At 45.2% G+C, this 16,359-nt stretch overlaps 1 protein-coding gene across 6 annotated transcripts in view; it reads left to right on the top strand.

The window, feature by feature from the left end:
* Nucleotides 1-16,359, top strand: part of ADAMTS9 (ADAM metallopeptidase with thrombospondin type 1 motif 9) — an 87,501-nt gene that overhangs the window by 1,719 nt on the left and 69,423 nt on the right. For all 6 annotated transcript variants that reach the window (XR_015701590.1, XM_087745048.1, XM_087745047.1 and 3 more), the window contains exons 3-8: nucleotides 598-760; nucleotides 13,921-14,207; nucleotides 15,171-15,254; nucleotides 15,348-15,469; nucleotides 15,880-15,920; nucleotides 16,042-16,147. Coding sequence is in view for 5 of the 6 variants with exons in the window: in XM_087745048.1 (XP_087601174.1) it covers nucleotides 598-760; nucleotides 13,921-14,207; nucleotides 15,171-15,254; nucleotides 15,348-15,469; nucleotides 15,880-15,920; nucleotides 16,042-16,147 (803 nt within the window). In the remaining variant the exon portion in view is untranslated. The remainder of the gene's footprint in view (nucleotides 1-597; nucleotides 761-13,920; nucleotides 14,208-15,170; nucleotides 15,255-15,347; nucleotides 15,470-15,879; nucleotides 15,921-16,041; nucleotides 16,148-16,359) is intronic.

Here is a 16,359-nt window from a genome sequence, read left to right as displayed (position 1 = left end):
TCCCAGTTACTGGCCATGCTTCCCAGTCTAGGATGGCTGCAGGATGCTTTTTGTCTTGGATATCTTTTATTTACCCACTAAATCCCGATGTTCATAGTCACGTGCAACTAGAAGCATTGGTGTTTTCTCATAAGCAGGGATTTCACTGGCTGGACACCTCTCTCTGGTCCTTACACATGTGTTTAAAGCTTGTCTCAGGGAGAGCTGCTGTATGAAAACCAGCACAATGCGATGGGGTTGCACTGAGACCTCCAGCACGCTGCAGCACTGTCTTTGCTTGCGCAGGGGTGGCTTGGTAAATGTCACTTGCACAGGGACAGGGTCTGGCAGGCATCCCCCTCTCATGCTCCCTGCCTATGGATTAGTAATTTGCTTTCCATACATTCCAGCAGGATGGCTGCAGGGAGCGGTGCAGCTTGGTGTGGGTGCAAGCGGTGTGACGGGAGCTGGAGCTCCAGCCCATGCCTTCGCAGGGGTCGTTGCAGAACCGGGCACTTGCATACCTCCCTTTTTAACCACTGGTTTTCTTGGGTAGTCCTGCTCCATGGTTTGTCATCGCCCAAAGCTGACCGCCTGTTCCTCTCTGGTCCCTCTCAGCTAGGCACGTTCAAGTCTGACGATGGGGACTATTTCGTAGAGCCGCTGCTATCGCTCGAAGAACAGGAGTATGAAGAAGAGCACAATAAACCACATCTAGTCTACCGACACCGGACACCTCCAACCAACGCTTCAGGGGACAGGCAGACTTGTGATACTCCAGGTACTCGTTTTGTTACTGCCCTTGATGACTTGGCACTTACGAAAGGGAACTAATTTGTAGTAATTAGTAGGTTTGTGTGGGGCAGAAGGGATGTGGAGTTGAGGGACGCCTCTAGAAATGGTACCACGCGCGCTAGGACCGGGCTTGTGGTAGTACTGCCGTCCTGGAGAGACGTGGTGCACCTGTGCTTTCTAGGAATCGGTTACGAGGAAGTTGCGGTCAGGAAAAACATTACGGTTTCCATTTCATCCCTGCTGTAAGGCTGGCAAGAGATCCTTTGGGCTGTCTTGCCTTAAATATCCATGAGCCTTTAAACTTGCTTTCTGTCCTCTCCCACCTGTTATTTCTAACCATCCTAATCTCATTTGCTCTCTGTCTGAAATTCTGTTTCTGTACTTTAAATGACATCCTTCTGTCTTGGTCTTGCTGTGCTCCTGGTCTTCCCTCCCCAAATCTGGTTGCGAGTTGCAATGTCTTGTTTCTTTTGAGTGGAAATGAGAAGGTCCTAACGCCAACCCTGATGGTTCTTCCCTTATTGCTCACTTTTCCATGGTTCATTTTCAAAGGCTTTTTTTTTTTTTTTCCCCTTGTGGCCCTTCCTCCACCAGCATCATCTCCCTGACCTCCTCGTTCCCTCTTTCTAGTGTTTGCACATATGAAAGAGCACAAGCCTTTTTATCTCCCCTTCACGTGCCTTGGTGAGCAATAGCCTTGCTCCTACTGTCCCTATTATCTGCAGTGGCCTCCTGCTGCTCTCTGCTTCGTTGACTTCCTGATTTTCACAACTAATCCTCTCCTTTGGCAGTAAATACCTAAGTTGTCTCCGAAGAAGCTTATTTCTTCGGTTCTCCTGTTTCACTTGCTGTTTTGCCCTCCTCCTTTGGCCTACAGCTAGATCTGCAGGAGCTTTAAAGCCTAAACAGAGTAGACCTTGACTGGCTTCCCTTGTGCAGGCTGCAAGCCGCTCACGTGCTGCAAAGTAGGTGGAGTTGCCCAGGGCGTGAAGGTACCACTGGAGGAGAAGCATGGTGCCAAACTTAGACTGCATTTAGCACGCATGACCCGTTTGGCACCCGTGACTGTGGATCGTGGCCGTGCTGTTGAGCTGTTGGTCTGTTCAGCTTGCACTGATCACGTGCTAAGTCAGAAGATGCTCTGTTGCTCTGTGACCAGCCAGAGCTGATGCACTAGCAACATGTGTTTCTTCTAGAAGACATGTGGATACATGTCCACATGCAAATATACGTGCTGGGGGACAATGGTACCTCTCACAAGGCTGTCGTTGTTTGTTCTTCCAAGGGTTGCTGCTGGACTATGCCATTCTGGTTTCTCTCTTCCAGCTGTTTCTGCTCCCTTCTTTGAGATCAGATGCAGGAGACTCAGAACAGTTGGAAAGAAACACGGAATCTGGCACATTGCATCAGTAGCCCTTGGAGGAACGGAGCAGCAGATCACAGGACTCATTGAATCAAAGGTAGCTGGGAGGGCTCTGGCGTTCGCTGGTGGACTTTACTCTGTGCAGTTATAACAGTCTCTGCTGTGTTTCACCCCACTTACGTGTATCATAGCTTCTATTTAGGGTATTATTCTTCTGGATTGTGATTCACAAGAATGATACTCCATCCGTGATATTACCTACGTGGTGTATATCTCCTCCTCTTTTCCAACATGCTTTGCCTTTGGCTTGTCTTTGTTTCTTTGCTCTTCTCAGTTGCTTGGTGTAGTGGAGGAAGGAGGTCTCGACTTTCAAATACAAGCTTAAGGGTTCCAGATAGGCGTGACAGTCTTACTTGTCCTCCTGTCCTCTTCCCCTCCATCTCTCCCTCTCCCTTTTTGCCCTTGTCCAAGTTTTTGAAAGGGAACGATGATTTGGTCATATGTGTATGGTGAACAAGCCTTGGTCACTTCATTTAAGGAGCAAGTGCAGGGCAGCTTGGGTAGTGCTGAACCTTGGCATTCCCCTTGGGGTTACATCTGGTGGAGAGAAGGTATCGCTTGTCTTTGGAGCAGAGGGGAAAACGCAAAATCTAGCAGCACTCACTGTTTTTCGATGGGGTACATCTGTCACTCCTACCAGAAGAGAATGGTTTTGTGAGAGTCTGAGAGTTTGTTATAGCTGTAGGGTGTCGTGCAAATCCAGCCTTCTGTCAGAAGAACATGTGAAAAGGTGCGTTTGCATTGCAGGCTTCTGGCAGGGATTGAAATTTGCTCAAAGAGGAAATTCATGCAAGGGAAATCCTAAGTACCCACCCTGCAGTGAGCAAGGCAGCCCGCGTTGCCGGGCAGTGGGGCTATTAAGAATGGCTTTCTGATAGTCGTCTTCCTGGAAATGATTAATAAGCAACGTACTGGTGTGCCCTTGCCATGATGATGTAATTATGGACTTCTTGCAGTGTCCAGGAAAACTTTCCCTTGTGAGCTGACTGACAGATTGAGTAAAAGCTTTCATTTCCAGTGGTCTCCCTGGTGTTACTTTTAGTTTTCAGCATCCTTAGGTCAGCTTAGAAAAACAGGTATTTGATATAGTTAAGTTTTAATTAGCAGTTTCTGATAACAGTTTTAGGTCCTCTGACATATGAGATACTCTGCAGATGTTCTGAAAAAAGATCTTTCTTACTCTGAACGCTGATGGATATTGAATGCAAGCTGTGCTCTGCACATGAACTTTCATAGCACAGCACCGGGGTTTCTTGGCAATGCACTTCAGCCGTCTGGCGTATAGCTCAACCGCCGCAATAAAAACTTTTGACAAAGTTTTCCTTGGGGTAATGGGTTAATGTAGTTTCAGTCATAGGAAATGGTGCAATTTCTCCCCCTTCCCTTCTTTTAGTTAGTACTGTGAATCAATTTGTCATCTGGTTGAGGATCTGGCAGAATAATTAGTTGTGTTTTACTGAATAGCCCTGACGGGATGAAGACTTGGCCAGGCTGACAGCATGGTCACTAGGTGCAGCGCCGCTACCACCCATCACTTCATGATAGCAAGCTCTTCCGATCCAAATTATTAAATGTCCGCTTTTTTGAGGTGGAGGAGGAAGAGAAAAGAAGTTCTGATCCTAAAAAAAGAAAAAAAGGAAGTGGCTCATGCGAAGCTGGAGAGTGGAGCTTTCCTGCGCCCCGCGGAGGAACAATCTGACTCCGATGATAAAAGGCGCGTAGCTGCATCCTGCTGCGCCCGCCGTGCCGGCCGGCTTCGGGAGGCCGGCAGCAGCTCTCTGACCCTCCCATCCAGTCTGACCTCCTGCCAGGAGCAGACCAGTGAGCCCTACCCACCAGTTTCCATGTGAAACCCTGAAGGTTTGGTCTTGCAGAGAGATGTCCAGCTCCAGATGCCAACAGGACGCTGCTTCTGGTCATGACCTAAATAAACCACTCTTGCTCCGCATCTTGTGTCTCTGCTGCCTCTCCTTTCTCTCATGTTTCCTACATTTTTGTCATTGATAGGTTTATACATATATTCTAGTCGTTGGCTTCTCTGGAGCTCTTTTCTTCCAGTTTCGTTGCGTTTTGTAATAGCTTTAGCCCTTTACTGAATTTTACCCAATCATTCTGCCTATTGGCCATCCCTTGTTCCGAGACAGATGTGGCCTCCACCTGCCTGGTGGCACTGAGCCACAGTTGCCCTCTGGCCATGAGCATAAATGCAAGAGTTGGGCTTTCTCGTCTCCCCACTTCTGCTGCGTGCTCAGCTATTTCATTGCTCCAAACTTTGCGTATTCCATGCAGCTTTTACTTTGACCCTGGTGCAGGACTCCTGAATGAACTCTTTTGGGCAGCTCCTTCTTTGTTCTCACTGCGTTCACTTTTCTGCTCTCCCGATCCTTGCTTTCCATTTCCTTCCCAGCTTCGTTACTTAAATACCTCCCTGTGCTTACCTCATTTTTCATAATTCTTTTATATTCAAGACCCATCTGTGGCTGAGATGACTAAATCAAGGACCGAATATATAGCGAGCGCTAGCTGTTCCCATGACTTGTTGCTCGTTGGCTGTGCCCATCCTGAGGCTGGTGTTAGACGTGGGCTCTGGGGCTGCGTGTGGGGGTCTTGCACAAAGTCCTGGCTCCTTAATGAGCATGCTTAAAGCGGGAATATCTACCACAGGCAAAACTCCTCATGCAGAAGCAGCGATAACACTCTCATGGTGCCAAACTAGTAGGAAGATGATTAGAGCTTTTTCTGTTTCTGGAGGAGAGCCAAAGGGCTGTAGCCAGCAAAGAGGCCTTCCAGCAATTTGTGCTGCAGTGGTGAGATTTTGGAAGCGGGCTCAGATGAGCGCAGGACGGAGCAGATGTTGCCTGTGCAGAGCTGGCTGTGCCCACAGCCACTGCTGGTGGAGGTGGGAAAGACCAGTGACTTGGCTGCCGAGGTTACTTTCCAAAAACCACCAAGTGTTACCAGTACGGATGGCTGCTGGGCACAGCCTGGAGGCTTAGCATATCCCAGTACCTGCCAGAAATGGGCACAAAAGGGTCTCAAATTTGCACCTGGGTATTTAGTTGCAAGGCATTAAAGCGGTTTGACTACTTGGGAGGCAGCACATGTGCAGCCAGGCACAGCAGCTCCAAAAAGCCAAGGCCCATGTACTCATCTGGGTGAGGAGGAGAAAAGAAGCTGTGTGTGTCTAAGTTGTGTTGAGAAGGTTGCTATAAAAAGCACAAGACAAATCGGCAGCATGAACCAAGTCTTGCTGCTGAGCTAGCGTGACACAGGCATAATCAGTAACATGTCACTGATTTTTCAGTTGCATTAATGAGTAATTTGTAATAGATTACCCTTTCATAGTAACTTTAACAACATTTCGCACTGAACGTGACACCGGGGAGCCACCAGAGCAGAGGAGTGCTGCCCTGTGTCTTGAGCAAGCCTGACGCTGCCAGCTCGATGATTGCAATCCTGTTCCTGTGTGATAATTAGTACCAGCCCGCTCAGCCCTTGCAGATGGTTGTCATCTCTTTACCAATGCCACCCAGCTGCACGCGAAGTCATTGGTGAACACATGGCACAAGCAGGAGATGGTCCTGCCACTGCGTTCCCGCATGCTTGGGAAGGGCTGGCTGGGTTGAGGTTGCCAGGGTGTGGATTTGTTAATGTGTAATCAGTGTCGTGACCTGGGGGAAAGTGTTGAGGGTCTGGCACCACAGCTGAAGCCTGACTTTGTCCCTTTCCATGTAACGTGGCCTCTTGTTGGCGCAAGGTGGGTGATGAGCTCTTGCTGCTGCCTGAGCTGTGGTTTGAGGTGTATACCCAGTGTTAGAATTGGCAATGATGGGGTAGGGGGCCAAAGAGGCCAGAGGTGGAAAATATCATACTCGTTTCACAGACCATTTATATGTGTTACATTCCTATTTTATAGCAGTTTTGAGGCAGAAACTTTGAATGCCTTTTCCACAGGACTCAATGTTTGTACTCTTGCGAGTGGTCCATGGTGAAATCCCAGATCCTTTGCAGTCAAGCTGTTGGTCTAGAGCCCTTTTGTATTTTTGCTAGTTCTTTTGGACTGTTTGTCTTGCTTCCAACTGTGACCTTATTTTGGTTTTCAAGTCCTTCATCCAGCAGTATTTCACATAATAGGTGTCTAGTTTCCAGGCAAGTCTTCAGGCAAATTCTGTGCTGCTGGGTCTCACGTAACCATAGGATTGCAGAGGATCTGTAGGGAGGTTTTCCTAAGCCTTTGCTTCTAGGTTGAGCAATCCTTGAGCTCTTTCAGAAGTCTGTTTAAGCTGTCAGCTTTGCTTTTGGCCTCAGGGTAAAACATTGACTTCGTTCTTTCCCTCAGAAAAGTTTCTCGTTTTAAGGAAGTGAATAGTAATTTATAGTCAGATAGTAATTATTTCAGATTTCCTTCCCTTCCAAAAACAGCAAACGGGAGAGTTACGTCACAAGTCCCATATGCTAATGTAATTAATTCTATTTCTGGCTTCCTGTTGAGGCAATAGCACAGTAACAGCGAACTAGTACTTGGTCAAATGGGCCTGGGATGTCAGACACAAGCTTTTCCCATACTGACTTTGGGAAAGGGATCAGGCTGTAATGTTTGTGCTATCTTGCTGTGGCGTTGGCAAGTGAAATGAGATATTAGACTGACTTCAGTTAAAAAAATTGATCGCAGCCAATGATACAGACCCCATAACTGCAGTTTTGTGTGAAAATTTCTCCACATGTGTTATAAGCAAGGTGTATGCATTTTGTTGTTGTTACTCTTAGTATTGAAAAATGTATCAAGCATCCATCTGGCAAGAAAGTTTAATTCCCTAATAGTGGAAGATCAAGATTTTGTCTAAACAAATTATTATTGATTGGTTATTGTTTTGCAACTTAGACATGGTAAATGAACAGAGGTAAATCATTCTCCTGAAATCAAAATAGATGTACTTGTGGTTTTGCAACTACTTTTACATTGTATGGACATCTGCTGAAGAAGAGCATGTGGGAGAAGCAGGGAGGTATCGCTTTGGTATTTTTCGTCTGTACCCCAGCACCCCTGCGGCCAGTTGCTAGGCAAAGTTTCTTTCTTTCTAATGGGATATTTTTTCTCATCTTTTACTGAGTGTCAGTACAAAGATGTGGTGACCTCAGTGTTGTTGTTCTTGGCGTGGTACCTCATAGGTATCACTTGGTATGAGTGCGGATAACATGTTGGTGTACTTGCGACTGTTAGGCACTGAAAGTTGCATTAAGAGCAAGCAAACAAGCGCAGGAGTTTGGGTGCTCAGGTGGCTTGCAAGGCAGAAGTCAGGTTCAGCAAGCGCAACCTCTAGAGCTCTGCAGGCAAATAGGTTCAGTCAGCCTAGCCAGCCCAGAAGGCAGCAGCCCTGGCTGTTTTCCTGATGTGCTGAAATGCCACTGGTGTCTGTCAGTGTGCCTGTGGCATATTCGTACTGGTTTGACCCACAACCTGGCTCAAATGTGTGTCTACTCATAGGTGAAACATCGGGATGTACTTTAGCAAGCTGCCCAGCCCCTTGCAGTGTCAGGATGGTTTTCAAGGGTGTTTTGCCATGTTTTTTTTTTTGTCATTCTGCAGGGCTAGTTTATTTTTCTTCCTGAACCAGTGGATTATGGAACTGGTATCAGTGATTTTTCATCACTGTAACTTTCTGTCAGCCATGCCTTAAACCAATTTTGTATCAGTTCAACAGTGCTTTTGTGCCTTGCAGTTGTGAGATGCAGTTATTGAGTTATTTTGTCTGTAAGATGATTTTGAATCATTTTCCGCCACATGCTCAGCTCACGTTACTATCTGCTTTCTTAAAGAGGCAATTTATTGTTTTGTTCATTAATCTAGTTTCTGTGTACTGTGCAAAATTGATAGCTTTCATGTACAACTTTTTACCTTAGGCAGAAAAAAATTCTTTAAAGCTGAAATGCGTTCTCACATACATCATCAGGAAAGGAAACATCTAGAGTGTGTGTGGTCTTTGGTGTTTGCATGGTATAAAAACAGAGAATATTTTCTTACTAAGGGAAGTTGATTGGTGCTAACTGCAAGTCCGTGGTTCTCCAGCACTCTGGTTGAAGCAGCAGGGACAAAGGTGGTAGGGTCACCCCAAAAGACATAGGTGGATTCAGCATCACCTTGAGCTTTGGCACCTCCAAGGATGGAGTCTCCATAGCCAAAGCCACCACCCTGCTTGCTCCAGTACACAGGCCTCAGTGGGTGAATGGAGGTGGGACTCCCGATTTTGGTATCCGTGGTGCTAAACTGCTCATGGCTCTGTAGCGTTGCTTGCTGGCCTTTCACACATTACAAACACAAATCCCAGGCTCTGTGCTTCAGGTGACTTCGGCAGCAGGTGCTCCTGGACATGGACCTTTCTGAGGATCTGAATGTTGCTCCAGTTGGACGTCTAGGAAGCTACTTAGTAAAGTGTATGTGCAAAATTCAAAGTGGAGGAAGGCAAGAAAATTAATGAGCAGGTGTGCCTGGGGTCATGAGCGCTTATGATACATTTGTGCGAACATTTCTCTAAGTAACAAAGAAAACTTCTTTGTAGAAGCCCAATATTTTGATTCTCCTGGAACAGTTTGGGAGGGAACTCTTTTGAGCCCAGATTATTTCCTAATTCAAAGGGAAGTATGAACAACGTGTGGAAAATTAAAGTTTCCCTCCTTCATATTGCTCTAATAGTGGCACCTGTGAAAGATCTGATATTTTACTGCATTCTCAATAGTTCCAACCATGCAAGTTTGATCTATGTGGTTTTGTCTAGCTCTTGCAGATGAAGGTTGAAACTCCACTTGGTCTCTCTGTTAAGTGGGTTCAGATTGATTTGCATTTTGAACATTTTCCAGTTTGGAGATTAGCTAAATCGAGCAAACTTTCATTTTTACCCTTACTGCAGAATACTTTTCTCTTTGGATCCTGGCTGGCCCGGATCCTTTATTTCCCTTCTGATGTAGGTTATTCATCTCACCTCTATCAATAGACAATTTTCCCTTTCTAGCTATAGCAGCAGCTCCAATTGCACAGTCAAGGAGCTATCCAGAGGCAAGGCAGGATTGGTCCTGCTCATAGGACTGGTCGTCTCAGTGTGGTGCAGAGCAAGGCAGTGACTGCTCCATCATTACGTTACCATCCCTGGCTGTTGGCTGAGCAGGGCGAGAAGCTGCTGGCAGCAGAGGAGTGTTCAACTCTGGGCTGCGCTGGCCGCAACAGCACACCCATGGTAACAGAGGTGAGAATTTGCCCTCGTGCAAATTCATCTAAGATATATCTGTAGACATGTTGAAAGATAGACAGAGATACAAAACATATCGATATAGAATTAAAACAGACCCAGGGCTAGAAAAATCCTTTGGTCCAGCTTAGGAACTGTTTGGATCCTAAAGAGGAGCCAGTTTCCATCCCATTTCCTGGCAAGAAGAGCCTAGAAATGTGGTTTGATTTCAGCCACTGTCCTCTGCATGAAAAAAATCCATTTTGCCTCTTGTCTCTCTTTTCGAAATGATGGCAGTCACTTCAGTGGCTGCTGTTGTACCAGCTACAGGCAGCAAATTTGGGCCATCCGACTGTAGCCAGAGCTTGTACTGAACCATTTGGGCAGGGTTTGCTGCCGTGGCTCCTGCTCGAGTCGAGGGAGGCAGGTCACACGCCGACCGACTGCCTGGAGGGAGCTCAGCTGCATTTTGATCTGCGTTATGGAGGTGTACAATAAATAATTAACTTCCAAGCAATAGTTTTAGCATCTGCGCAGCTGGATCGGAGCAGGTCTAGGAGTGTTAGGGGCCAACCGCTGAGCAGCAAACTTTGTGTTAAAAATCCTAGGTCACACATTCAGAAAATATATGATAGTAAGTTGGTTTGAGAGGACTATGCTCCTTTTCTAGCAGGGAGAGGTTGTTAATGTTATTAGCTCAAGAAATAGGTGGGTTTTTTTTCCTCTCTTGCTTTCTCTCTTTTACTTCTTTTTTCTCTACTTCCCCCCTGCTATGTGCAGCTTTCCTGAACTTGGAGCTGAACTGGAATTGCTTGCATTGTCGCATGTCTTATTTAATTGTGCAAATTGCTTCCTATTCCAAGGACAAGTTAATGTAGAAATGGAAAGGATTAGAACTGTTGGGATAAGCGATCGCCCTTTCTTTTAATTTTTGGTTTTAGCATAACAATAGCTACTATTTCAAAAGCAGTCCCTGGCTCTGCCCTGTTACCCTTTCATGCAGGCGAAGTAGCCGCGTAGGGCCTGAGTCTCCCCTGCCCTTTCCCTTGGGATAGATCCGAAGTCCATTAATCAGCAGGAATCATCCATAAATCAGCTCAATGGGCTCTGGGCTGAGGTTTCTTGCGCAAGCAAAAATAAATGGCATGGGTGAGAAGATGCCGTCAGGAAGGAATATCCGTGTGACAGGACTGGGTCTCTTTTTTAGGTCCCACATAAAAAAGAAGAAACCAAGCAGAAAAAAAAAATGAACATACACCTCCAGGTCTGTCTAAAGACAGTGCAAACACCATGGACTGTCTTAGTAAAGCAAGCAGTAAAATGGACATTATTCCAGCAGCTTTTAGCCATCTCTTAAATTAATATTAACTGTTGAATCAGTGCATAGGTTCACCTAATACTTGAATTATTGATCTGTAGTTTGCGTGGTTTTAAAGTGTTTGTCTGCTCCTTGTTTTTTTTTTTTTCTGCAAATTAAAGAAAATGTTTTGTTACTTAAGCCCATCCAATTACTGCCATGTGTAGGTAGATGTTTTTCAGGTCATTTGCAGAGATTGAGAGCTTGCCAAGCAAACCATTTTCCTTCCTGATTTCTGTTAATATATTAACACAATAGAAAAAAAAGCAAAACCAGGTGGAAAAATATCACACCCTTTTTTGGTGTTGTGTGTGGCAGTAGGAAGCTGACACTGTAAAATTGCAGTTTTCCTGTGTAACGTGAGAGATTTTCACTGCTGCTTGATTAAATGGCAGTATGCTGCGCCATTCAGTAAGAGCATCTCTGTTATGGCCATCGTAACGGAGCGAGTTATCAACAGCATCAGGCACATGGAGTACTGGCAGTGCCTGTATGCAACTCCCGTTAACGCTGGTGGGGGTTTTATGGATGGGTTGAGAGCCGTGCGCTGCCGTTAGTGTTTAATTTTTTACAGTTGAATGTGCACCATCTCTGAGTGTAATTATACGCAGGAAAGATGGGTGAAGATAACAGTTCACTGCTGTCGAAGTCCAGGAGTGGCTTTACACGCAATGTATCCCCACTTGCTTGTGCTTGGTTTTGCCGTAACTAGGCTGGCAAACATCCTATATGTGACTTGTCCAAATAGCATGCTGTGAGTGGAGTGACTGGAGTGACGTCGTACCTGGAAAAAAATATATTGGTTTTTGAAGGGATGATGTGGCTGACTTGATTTGTGTGCTGGACGAGGGAAGTACAGTGATACTGTACCGACACTTGGCAGTGTTAGGTTAATGATTGGACTCGATCTTAAGGGTCTTTTCCAACCTAAATGAATCAATGATTCTGTGACACCATGCCAGGTCTCTGCAACAGAAAGAAAGGTAGTTTTTCCTCTGTGCTGGGCGTACCTGGCTGTGTTGGGCTCTGGTTCTCCTGAGTGGTGGGTCAGATGGGGGCTCTCAGGACCAGACCAGGCATTTCATGTGGACGCCTCTGTTTTTTGGGTGGTGTTTTTTGTTTTTGAGCATGTGACAACAGTAGCTGCAGGATATCAGTGCAAGCCTGGTGAATGTCAATTAATTTCTTTAAACACCTCCCATATAACAGGTGTCTCTTCAAAGAATCCTTTGCATTTGCCGCCTCTTTTGCTATTTAACCTCCCTCTGCAAGGCTGGCCGAAGGAGAAGACACCTGAGCCCCATGGTCCCACTTGGGGCTCTGCGGAGCGGCGGTGGCAGATGGTGCAGAGCTCTGCCTTCACACCGCAGCCTTGCCTTCAGCCATGCTCGAGCCCTGTTGAGCATCTCCCCATCCTTAATGCATTTTTCCTTGAGCACCTGCTTCTTTTGGAAGTTAGTTATTTAAAAGGGAAATTTAAGTGACTGGCTGAGGGTGCAGAGAGGAGGGGAACTGGGTGAAGAGTTGAGGTTAGCACTTTCTCCTTGGTCTGGTCCTCTTCTCACCTTTAAGTTATTTGTATGCATAGTTGGCTTCCCGCACTGACTGGCACTGAATGAGTCGGGATAATGTCACGGTTGCCCACAAAACTGTGCCAGCGTGAGAGCACAACCTTGCCAACACAAGGGCATTGATTGGTGCAGAGGAACTAGGGCAATCCAATTATAACCACAAATGCCATTGGCTTTCTTGAATTCTTACTCAAATAACTGTGGACTCTCTGCTGTATTAAGGTGGTCTGGACTATATCGAGAAAGGGGAATTCATAGGACTTAGGTAGTGCAGAGTAAACAGGATTTAATTCTTAAATACTCTATTGCCTATTTACACATGGGGCAAAAGGATAGTATTTTTCAGATAGGTAGAAGCTGGGTGACCCCCTTTGCCTGCCTTGATATTAAAGAATGTATTTTATATTTCTTTTTTTTGGAAATTATTACAAAATATCCTAAAAGGAAACTATACAGGAAGAATAGCTAAGAAGTTTCCTATCATTTCAATCTTGTTTGAGCATTGAATATTCCTTTGTTCCCTAATATTATGCTTCCTCTAACCTACTCAGTGGGTCAGATAAGGAAACGTGATATTTTTCACCACCGTGATGAAATTAAACTAAAGCTACAAAGAGCATGAGGGTTGTAGCCTGGAGTCTTAGATGAGTAGTTCAGATCTGGCTTTATATTAAATGCAGAAGCGAACAGTCTCTCATGGATGAATCACATTCAATTAGCTACTTCCTATGATGAACTGATTAAAAATTAAGTGACATCAAATAAGACTGATTTTGCTCTTACATTTAAATAATGCTATAATTACATACTAATCAGATGGTAAATCTTAATTGTACACGTTCCATATGTTTTATTTGCCGGTTCTCCCTCTTCACTTTGTCGTCTTTGTATCAGCATGGAGTATATTTTCAGGCTGCTTTTATGTTTGGCCTAATTGAATATCAAAAGCAGTATATGTGAAACTTCCTGAATTCTATTCTTTAGCCAGTGGCAGCTGTGCTATTAGATGACCTTTACCATTCCCGTAGCACAGAATAATAAAGGGAGGGGGGGAATTGAAGCCCAGCCATGTTATTGTTAGAGACAGAAATAAATCATATATAATTGCTTCGCTATGAAGGCCAAATCCTGCCGTCCTTCATGCCTGAGTTAGAAATACAGGATTTGGACCTTTGTTTCCTGTGGTTTCCTGGCCACCTTGGACGTGCCCAGAATCCTCACGCTGCCGCTGCGGTGGCTAATTACCATCACCGGGCTCATGTCGCGTTAAACTGAACTGCAGCCCAGGCTCCATCCCTCCTGCGCAGGCAAGGAGACAGCTCTGCTGCAGGAGAGCCTTTACGTGAATGTCCACCTTTAAGTGCCGTTGGCTTCTGTAAGATTACTTGAAAAATTAAGAAAATGTTGGATTACGTGGTGGGCTTCCACAGAGTGCTTCTGTTTTGGTTAGCTGTTTGGAACAAGCCTGCTAACTCTACATCGAAGTAAATAGGTATTTTGACATAACATGCATGTGGTATTAACTTTATTCACTCCAGAATGTACTTTATGTTTTTGTCTGCTTTTTCATCATAGATCATGAACACAGTCACAAAAAGAACAAGCGGAAACACTGGAGAAGACAGTGGGCAGAAAGCAGCATATTATCTGACGTGGAGATTTTGAAACACAGCCTGGAAGTGAACTCTTTTTCTGCGGATAGCAACAAGACTGGGAACGTCAGTGAAAAGAAGAGCCACAAACGAACAAAGCGGTTTCTCTCCTATCCTCGGTTTGTGGAAGTGATGGTGGTGGCTGACAGCAGGATGGTCGCCTACCATGGAGCTAATCTACAGCACTATGTCTTAACGTTAATGTCAATAGTGAGTATTCAACTAAGGGGAGTAAATTCTTTTCTAGTGGTCACAGAGCACCCTTTCTGCTGTGTTCATAGGCGATACCATCGGTTTGCCTCACCCAGGCATGGGGATAATGCTGGGATTGGAGTAAACTTGGTAAAACTTGGCTGGGGAACACTGGTTGGCGTCGCCTTCCTTCCCGGACCCATCACGTTTCCTAACCCTTCCCACACCTCTCCCTTCCAGCTTTCTGAACCCCAGGCAGCACAAGAAATATCACTGGCCCTTTAGTCCACACGCTGTACTCTTATTTAAGCCCATGTGAAATAGCAACTGAATTAAAAAGGTACTTCAGGGACTGTGCCTTCCAAGGGACTGATGCTAGTAGGTTACGCAGTTGGCTGACTTCCCTTGCTGTTGCAAGGAGAAAGAGCCTGTGGTCACCTTGATCCTTAGCACAGTGCTAGGGTTGGCTTTCCAGGCTGAGGACAACCATTTTAGTAGCTGCTGGTACTAGGATGCAGTAGTGCAGTCCCCAGACAAGCAGCTCTGTAGATGCAGAGTGACTGGAAGTGAGTATCCAGCGTAGTTGTGTTACTGGAGGGATTTTCATGCTATTTGAGGGTAGAAGTGCAGTGAATATGTGGTCTAAAATTGTCCATGTCAAAATGAGGCATTTGAGAGAATAAGTTGTTTTTGACAGTCTTGGTTGGTGGTCATTGTATCTCAGAGCAGAATGATCCTGTAATTTGGTCAAATGTGTGCTAAAGCAAAAGAAAATGTTGGGTTTCTGCGATACCAGCAGGTTTGTTTCATTCTAAAATTGTACTTCTGGCAGGAGGTCTCTCCAAGTAGCATCAGAGCACTGAGTGGGACAGAAGAGCAGCTTGGAAGAAAAACAGTTGCAAAATGGAAAACGTGTGTGTTGTCTTAATTGTTTGTTTCCTTGAATGTTAGCAATAATTCTGAATTTTGTTTTTGAAATAGGTGGCTTCTATCTACAAAGACCCAAGCATTGGAAATTTAATTAATATTGTTATTGTGAAATTGGTTGTGATACATAATGAGCAGGTAATGGAAATTATTTTCGTCACCTTCTGTTCATTTGTAGTGAGCATTGCGAAGAATAATTAAAATACCTGCTTTCTGTGTGTTGCTTATTAGGATGGTCCTGCAATATCTTACAATGCCCAGACAACATTAAAAAACTTTTGCCAATGGCAGCAATCCCAGAACCACCCTGAAGGAAGTCACCTTCAACATGATACAGCCGTGCTTGTTACCAGGTATGGTGAATATTCTCATGAAAACTGTAGCCAGTCGTGTGTCAGAGGCTGTGAGCAAGTCATATATCCAGCTATGGGAAATGTTCAGTTTTTGATGTGGGCGTAATGACATTTGCAATTGTGGGAGCAGCGTAACTCTGAGCAGAATCGGGATAATGTGTCCACCATAGCGGCAGATGACTTTGAGAGGTTCAGGACTGTCCAGGGTCTGCCCATGGGTTCAACATAAGATGAAAAACTCTGACTATGGTAGGGAGTTGGTTCAGACTCTGACCGGACGATGTGGCGAACCAACATGAGAAGGTCTGTTGGAAGACCAAGAATTGCTTTTGGATGATGTTATTATTGTGCTTGTACCTTAACTCACTGCTGCATTGAAAATTAATGTGTCAGGTCTGTTCTGCTTTCAGACAGGATATTTGTAGAGCGCACGACAAATGTGATACTCTGGGTAAGGAAAACCTTTTCTTTGTCTTGTAATAACTTTTTTTACAGTGACAATGTTAGTTGCCTGCGCTGAACCGTGGGCGACATTTCTTTTTCTATTGTAAACCTGTTTTGTTCTCTCCTAGGTCTGGCAGAGCTGGGCACAGTCTGTGACCCATACAGGAGCTGTTCAATTAGTGAAGATAACGGACTGAGCACTGCTTTCACAATAGCACATGAACTTGGCCATGTGTATGTTTTATGTAAATACATTTACATTTAAATAGCCCAAGATTTATGCTAGCTAGGACTTGCCAGCCAGGCTAGGACTTGGTACCTGCTGAGCCTAATCATTTGAGAGGAGATAAATATACTTGGGTAGAAGATGCACCACCGAGGAAGGTGAAGCTGTGGTGTGACTCTGGGAGGAGGTGGGGCGTTCCGGAGCCTGTCTGAGAGCAGCA

This window comes from Nipponia nippon, unplaced genomic scaffold, assembly GCF_047370975.1.
Source record: "Nipponia nippon isolate SJK-2023a ecotype South Korea unplaced genomic scaffold, ASM4737097v1 scaffold_9, whole genome shotgun sequence".
In the NCBI taxonomy this organism is placed as follows: domain Eukaryota; kingdom Metazoa; phylum Chordata; class Aves; order Pelecaniformes; family Threskiornithidae; genus Nipponia; species Nipponia nippon.
Note: the sequence above shows the minus strand (reverse complement) of the source record. Positions and strands in the feature narration are given on the sequence as shown.